Source organism: Lolium rigidum, chromosome 5 (assembly GCF_022539505.1).
Source record: "Lolium rigidum isolate FL_2022 chromosome 5, APGP_CSIRO_Lrig_0.1, whole genome shotgun sequence".
Lineage (NCBI taxonomy): Eukaryota > Viridiplantae > Streptophyta > Magnoliopsida > Poales > Poaceae > Lolium > Lolium rigidum.
This window is the reverse complement of record NC_061512.1, coordinates 82370636-82378840: the sequence shown is the minus strand read 5'-3', so window position 1 is coordinate 82378840 and position 8205 is coordinate 82370636. Positions and strand designations below refer to the sequence as shown.

Genomic DNA, 8205 nt, shown 5'->3' with positions numbered 1-8205 from the left:
TTCAAACTATGTATTAGTTTGTGGAAAACCATGTTCCAAACTGTGTCTTCGTGTAAACCACGTTCCCAATTATGTATTAGTTTGTGGAAATTGAAATAAAAATGCCAAAAAAAGTATTTTAAATGTTTGGGGGAGGCGTTTGGGGGACGTGGCGCGGCACGAACAAAACACGTCCCCCAAACACTCAATCCGGCGCGGTTTGGGGGACGCTTTGGGGGACGTGGCTGGAGATGCTCTAAGTTCTTCGCGAAGTCGGGAAGAAGCATGGCCCATGTCCTAAGGCCCAATGGACTTTTCCTCTAATGGGCTAGGCCTATGTCTAATTTTTTGGGCCAACAGTTAGGCCAAGCCTAGGCCTAGGTTTTATGCATTGCGCTTTGTTTGGCCCAGAAGCCCGGCCCGAGAAATGCCCATGTATTAGAGCATCTCCAGTCGCGTCCCCAAACCGTCCCCCAAACGGCGCCGGATCGAGCGTTTGGGGGACGAGTTTTGTTCGTGCCGCGTTTGGGGATGTCTCTCCCCAGTCGCGTTCCCCAAACACCGTTCCCAATGAGGAATTTAAATAGTTTGCATTCAAAAGAGATCGTTCCCACCGAAGTCGTCGCGATCAGAGTAGCGGCGATCAAAGTACTGGGCGCGCGATCATATTACAGGCCGACGAAAGAATTAAAAGAAGGGGTTGGGTAGGGCGACGCCGACGCCGACGGCGCATCCTGAGTCGACGTAGGCCCGTCGATCACGATGAACTCGTCGTGATCTGCCCGGTGTGCATGCTCCGTCGCCAATGTCGAGGCAGAGGCCGACGCAGGTGTAGTAGCGGATGCGTCTGCCGGCTCTTGCTCCGGGGTTGGGGCCGTTGCCGCTGCAGCTGCCTGGGCCGCCGCCTCGGACTCCGCCTCGGCCACCGCCATTTTGGTTTCGATGGCGTCGAGGATCTGGCCTTTGAAGAAGTTGTGCGCCGCCTGCATCCGGGGAGACATTCCTTCTGTCGACGCTCTCAGCAGGGACATGTCGTCCCTGCATTTCTTCAGCTCCATCTTCTCCTCTTGCCTCTTGAGCAGTGACGGCGGGAGGGAGAAATGAATCGGCGGGCGGGATAGCTCAAATGTGTTGGGATGGCAGAAATGCGCGGCGGGAGAGGCGCGATGTGGCGGGAGAGGCGCGATTAGGCGGAAGCGGTGGACAAATTTTTTCTGTGCCGCTGACACGTCGGTCCCGCCACGCCTCGCCTCGCTTTTCGGTGTGTTCGGCGTCCCCGGAGCGTCCCCTATGTAGCGGGGACAGGCTCAGGACGCCGGACACCGTATCGGACCGCGCCGGACAAAAATCAGATTTGGGGGACGCGGCTGCGAACGTTTTTTTGTCCGGCGCGCTCAAATCTCTTTGGGGGACGGTTTTGGGGATGCAACTGAAGATGCTCTTACATCAATAAGATTAGATTTTATGCACCGTAGCAAAGCTTCTAATTCCATTAGCCTTCTTCGCATGCTGCATTTAAGATTTCATTGGATCTGATAAGCCTCACAATTGTACATGTATTTTAAGCTGTTCTTACATTCTTCCCGGTTAAAGACTTCATTCGGTCTGATGTTCTTTTCTTGCATCCTTCCCAGCTAGCATAACTTCCAATGTTTGTAACTATGTAGCTCTGATTTTCTACCTTTTATTTTAGAGTGTCTCGAACGGGATGAGTAATCTTGAATAATATATCTTTGGGTGCAATTTAAGCAATCAAGGTTTTGAAAAACACGATGACTTCCCAGATGTTTTACAACATTTGTAAAGATCTCTTATTATCATGTCAACATCTTTACGTCTTCTGGTAGGTTTACCTATCCTAGATTTTCCATATCTCCTACACTCCAAAAATATCCACTCGGCCCCAAAATAAGCTGCTCAAATTTGTCTAGATACATAAGATTCATGTTTGGATAAAGGGAGTAGCAAAATAATGCATACCACATCGTTATGTCAAGATAATATTTTCTTTTTAATAAATAAGGCAAAAAAAACTGCCTTTTTTGTTACAACAGGAGTCAGGTACAATGGTGTAGTTAAGACGTAACATATCACAATGCCCACACCCTTTATAATATAGAAAAAAATGCTAATTGCTCACTACTTATGTGCATTAAACCAAAAACATCACCCCACCATCTCAGCAAGCGACTAGAGTGCCAATCATCTACATACACCCTCACCATAAGGTCAGCCATACAGCGCAACATGAGAGATAAGCGAAGCCATTCCTTACTGCAGAGGTTCCATGGCTAAGGTTTAAAGGTGACAAACATAGCGGTCCTGAGTACTGAACAGTGCAATTGTGTCAACTATCGCTCAGGCGCAAATCAATGAGTTGCCATCACAAATTGTTGGATTATGCAGAGCCTTTGTTGGTTGTTGTCATAAAGGATTCTCCGCAACCGCATTCTCCCTTGGAGTTGGGATTCATGAACACAAACTCGGATCTGCAAGACAAGACGTTAGTGCACAGTACATCCAAATAAGTAACAAATACGTGAGAAAGACGAATACCTAAGAGGATCATCGATAAAATCCATTTTGGTTCCAATGACATGCATAAGAGCTTTTGGCTCAATTAGTATCTTAACTCCTTTATCTTCCACAAGCTCGTCAAATTTCCCCTTTTCATCTGAAAAAATACCACTTAGCTGTTAATAGTTCACGCACCATTTGTGAAATGATTGGACAAATATGTGCCAAAATAATAGCATAGAATAGCTTTCAGTTCTGTGTTTTGGTTGGCATTGTAGGTACTACGTATGGCTGCCAAAAATATATATTTAAAAAGGAAACTTCTCAGTAACTGCAACTAGGTTAATGTTGGAATAGCCAAATCCTAGCTTGTAACATGTAACTCAGTCGATACACATGTAGTATTCCAAACAATGAAGCATATGAAACTATGTTCAAGCAGTGCAGAGATTCAGACATCAACTACTAGAAAAGGTGCACCTATTTACAAAACTTTAATAGTAGATGTAAAAAATTACATTCCTGGAAAGTTAATTTATTTGCTGGAAAGCTGAATCTCGAGTCTAAGAAAGATAAAGAGAATAAATTAATCTATTGAATACATAACACCATTCTATAGATGGGCAAATACTATTCAATTCTATCGCCGGTGTACAGATCAATCATGTAGGTGTGAACCATATAGTTCTACATGTGTCACGCCATGAACTTTAAACCCAAGAAAGCAAAGATTCTGTTTGCACACCAAAATATCACAGTGGACATAGGCATACCAGCATAATTCAATGTGTAGGATAACCCATTGCAACCACGTGCCTTCACACCTAAGCGAAGATAAGAACGTTGTCGGAGGCCAAGCAGGTGGTGTACTTTAGATGCCGCCGCATCGGTGAGCGTCAGGGCCTGCTTACGAACGGCCGGTCCTCCCTTCTCAGCCATTGTCTTGAATACAGAAGAAGCCATGACTCTATACAGACCAAAAGTCAGACAGCTCCTGGCGACCTGGAGATGAAACCCAAGCAAATTGGTAAGAGGTGCAATGCCAATAGCAACGAGATTGACACCGAAATTCACAATCCCCTATGGCTAAATACCCTGCTGGTGACCTAATGATGATATCCAAGCAAATTTGGTAAGAGGGTCAATGGCAATGGCAACAGATTATGATTGCAATAACCTATGACTACAAATTACAAGATATATTAAGCTTCAGCATCTGGGCCATTTCAGAAAGGCTGAGCATATTGTCATACAAACTAATATTCATAGCGTGCCCTCATTCCCACACATTAGTGTACAAGACAATTGATGGTTACAAGGAACCGGCAACTACATAATCTTGATAACCAGACACATTTAACACGCTAAAGCAAAACCAGCAAAGTTTGGCTATATCGTAGTCAAGAGACCGCCCCAATTTTCACAGAGAAGAGACACATGAGGCATCAAATTGGATTGTCGAGATCCAAGTGTTGATTCCCCAGATCCGCCAGACCAGACCCCGCGCGGATGGCCTAAATTGCCGAACAACGGTGAAGACGCGCACCGCACATATGCCAGATTGCCAATCTCCGGCGGGACGGACGCTCGTGCCTACCACGAGGTCAGGATCGAGCCAGAGCCTCGCCGTCCTCGGCGATTCGGCACCAAGAAGGAACGGGTCTAGGGCAACCAAAAGGGTTCCGAGTTGTTGTTGCCTTAAACGTACCTTTCTCACCCGCTAGCACGCGCGGTGCTGTCCGCCGCCCGGCAGCGTTGCTGGATTTTGCGTCGGCTGGCTGGCTGGGAAGAGGAGAGACGATCGCCTGAGGGGAAGGGGACGGTGGTGGCGACCTGGCGGATGGATGGGAATGGCGAATTGGCTATTGGCATCCTCTCCTGGTTGGCTGGTTGGCAGGACGGGCACCTGACGGCCACGGCAAGCAATTCCAGTCGTTGGATCCGATCACGCCATAGACCATCCAAGTGGCATCCAAATTAAGTATCAGTATCATCTATCTCTATCTATACTGCCTACCCGCCTGCGCCGTGACCTGCACCCGCCGACCGTCCGTGCTCAGCTGGACGTCCTCCTGGTTCTCGGCAACATAGTCGAGTTTAGTTATGTCTAAACTAAGAAAAGCATAGTGGGTTCAGGGAAATTTCTTTGTCATTTTCAATAAGATTTATGAATCACAGGAATGTGACAATGTAGACTGGTACAGAAAGTTGACGAAAATTCAGTGAATATCTGTTCAGACTTTTTGGTAGCCAATCCAGTTTGGGCAAAGCTAGCCATTTGTAGAAGTGCTGCAGATGGGGTTTTGTGCCATCTAACCATTTAGGTTTTATATTATGAGACTTAGCAGCAAAATTTCTTCCACACGTATTTATCTGACCATATGGCTTATGAGGGCATTCTTTTCCTACCAGGCAATGGTACTGGATAATGCTTGCTGCTATTCAGAAGGAAGTGAAAACATGATTGTTCTATCTATTTTTATTGCACCCTTCATTATGATGGTTATCTCCTAGAGATCTGCGACACTAAGGTTTTGTGTCTTACAAGTGTGAAAAGGTTCTCGATTGTTTGCCTGCAGCTGGTTCTGTTGTGTTTATAGTTTTCTTTTGATTCGTATCAGGAGGAGCAACAGAACTTAATGCAGATTGGTCACTAGGTAAGATAACATGCAAATTCATGATATCATATGTGTAGCTAAGTTTGTGTTGCGGTCAAAAACCCACCGGCGAGTATCGACGGGCAACACAATAGAGCCGGGAGGCTCCCAGGATTGCGGCTGACCCTGGTCCCTCGCGCGACGGCCCGCAATGCCTTCTGGCTCACGTCCTGGTGCTTACGAGGGCGTGCCACCTGACCTATACCTGGTCAGGAAGGTGATGGATTGCTTCGACTAGTTTCCTGCATGGCAAACACGTAAACATTAAATACGAGCCCCGATCGGCTCTTAAGTTGTTCTGTGGATCGGCTCAAAGAGCCGATTGCCCCATGGTTCATGTTAGATTTATAAGGACATGGGGATCATGCTTTATCAATATCAAGCTAAACTAATCTACGATAGTCTAAGGGTTTTCACCGTATAATCGGAACATCCTATGCGTAATTGAGCCTAGCAGGTACTGTTGACTGCCAAAACCCACCGGCGGGCAGCGGCCTTGTCAACACTGTAGAGCCGGGGGGAGCCTAGAGCTGCGGCTGGCTGAGACCCCTCCGAGCGACGGCCCGCAATGCTCTTCTGGTCACACGCGGCGTTGCGAAGTGCAGGGCGTGCCACCTGACCTATACCCGGTCGGGAAGGTGATGAGATTGCCTCGCTTAGTTTCTGCGCGGGGCATACATGTAAACGTTAAATACGAGCCTCGATCGGCTCTCGGGTTATCCCGTGAATCGGCTCAAAGAGCCGATCCACCCATGATCCGTACGGGGTGTACGAATACTTGGTGGTCCCGCTTGATCAAGATGAAGCTAATGAGATCTACGACGATTTAGGGTTTTCACCACATAATCGGATCATCCTACTCCAGAGTTGGGCCGGATGGCCACGCACGGTGCTCGTAAGCCGATCCTAAACAAGGCCAAAAAACCAACATGAAGTTGATCCTAGGAACATCCCGTTTAGGACTTGCGAACGCCACCCTACGTGCCACAGGATCCTCCCCCTTTGTAAGGCCAAACTATTGCGGATATTAAACTAATCCTTGTAGAACAAGGAACAATCGTAACGGATCGGATCTACTAAATAATGATCAAGCGGGGTGCCGCCCCCACACCTGAGATAGGCATGAGGACGGCTAGATATGCAAGGGCTGCACTACGTAAGCATGCTTAAACGAAGAACAATGCTAACCCTAACACATCTAATGATAACTACATTGCTCGCCATCAAAAGCGCTTCAGTACGAGCAACGCATGAACAACGTGGGGCTTGTGCCGCCTAGATCGCAAGATGCGATCTAGGCAGCATGTCGCTTACCTGATAGAAACCCTCGAGACGAAGGAGTTGGCGATGCGCCGAGATTGGTTTGTTTTTGGGGTTGAACGTGAGTTGTTGTTTATTCCATAAACCCTAGATACATATTTATAGTCCAGGGGACTTTCTAATGTGGGCGTGCACCTAACCGTGCACGGGTAAAACTCTAACTTCTAATTTAAGATACGATCTAATATAATACAGATACACGGGCAATTTAGCCCAACTTGGTATAAAAGGCCGATTCATGTACTTCTTCCATATTTATTCTTCAAGTCCATCTTCAATCGCGGCCCACCTCTGATCCGGTCAAATTCTGGTGATAACACATGCCCCCCTGGTTTTGGAAATGACATTTCCAAAATCATTATGCTTTTCCTTCGTCGGGTCATGTCGTGGCGGAGAGCGAAACCGCCGATTGTTAGCCGGATCGACGCCCAATGAGCCGATAGCAACGCATTGGTCTCTCATAATCTCGTCCTTCATCTTCTTCGACCGATGACTCGAGACCCGGTGACACTCCTCCGCAAAATTCACCATCCTCGAAGAAGGTTGCTACACGAGGACCAGCCGATGATACTCCAATTGGCTTCTAGAAACGAGAACATTTACCGGGCTCGGTTGCCCCAGAGTCTCGACTCAAGGCGAAACGAGACGAGGATACACAAATTAGCCGAATGGACCTGGGCTTGATCATGTCTGAGGGCACTATCATGCAGAGCCAGCCGATTTGAACGAAATCGGCTCTCTAGAGGAGAGGACCTTCGGGGTGAGCTACCCCCCGAGTTTCTTCAGTCCAAATGTCATGACTACATATTCAAACAAGCCCATTGAACCTGGTACTCTGAATGCAGTCTTGTGTATATCTTCCGGATATTGTCAACATAAAGTAATATAACAAGTGCAATATGCAAGTATGTAGGAATCAATGCACGAGTTAACACAAGTGTTTGCCTTTTAGATAGAAGGAAATGGGTAAACCGACTCAACAATAAAAGTAGAAGAAAGGCCCTTCGCGAGAGGAAGCATGGATTGCTATATTTGTGCTAGAGCTTTTATTTTGAAAACATGAAACAATTTTGTCAACGGTAGTAATAAAGCATATGAGTTATGAAAGTTATATCTTACAAGTTGCAAGCCTCATGCCTAGTATACTAATAGTGCCCGCACCTTGTCCTAATTAGCTTGGACTACCGGATCTTTGCAATGCACATGTTTTAACCAAGTGTCACAATGGGGTACCTCCATGCCGCTCGTACAAAGGTCTAAGGAGAAAGCTCGCATTTTGGATTTCTCGCTTTTGATTATTCTCAACTTAGACATCCATACGGGACAACATGGACAACGAGATAATGGATTCCTCTTCAATGCATAAGCATGTGGCAACAATTATTATTCTCATATGAGATTGAGGATATATGTCCAAAACTGAAACTTCCACCATGATTCATGGCTTTAGTTAGCGGCCCAATGTTCTTCTCTAACAAATGCATGCTCCAACCATTAAGGTGGTAGATCTCTCTTACTTCGGACAAGACGGACATGCATAGCAACTCACATGATATTCAACAAGGAATAGTTGATGGCGTCCCCGTAAACATGGTTATCGCACAACAAGCAACTTAATAAGAGATAAAGTGCATAAGTACATATTCAATACCACAATAGTTTTTAAGCTATTTGTCCCATGAGCTATATATTGCAAAGGTGAATGATGGAATTTTAAAGGTAGCACTCAAGC

At 46.4% G+C, this 8205-nt stretch overlaps 1 protein-coding gene across 1 annotated transcript; it reads right to left on the bottom strand.

Moving 5' to 3' along the window:
- Positions 1 to 1969: 1969 nt before the first annotated feature.
- On the bottom strand, positions 1970 to 4356 carry LOC124652368 (iron-sulfur assembly protein IscA-like 1, mitochondrial). Its single transcript, XM_047191389.1, has 4 exons — positions 4205 to 4356; positions 3270 to 3498; positions 2536 to 2653; positions 1970 to 2468 (listed from the first exon to the last, which is right to left on the bottom strand). The coding sequence occupies exons 2-4, from the start codon at positions 3457 to 3459 to the stop codon at positions 2378 to 2380; spliced, it is 399 nt and encodes a 132-aa protein (XP_047047345.1). The 5' UTR covers positions 3460 to 3498; positions 4205 to 4356; the 3' UTR covers positions 1970 to 2377.
- Positions 4357 to 8205: the final 3849 nt, after the last annotated feature.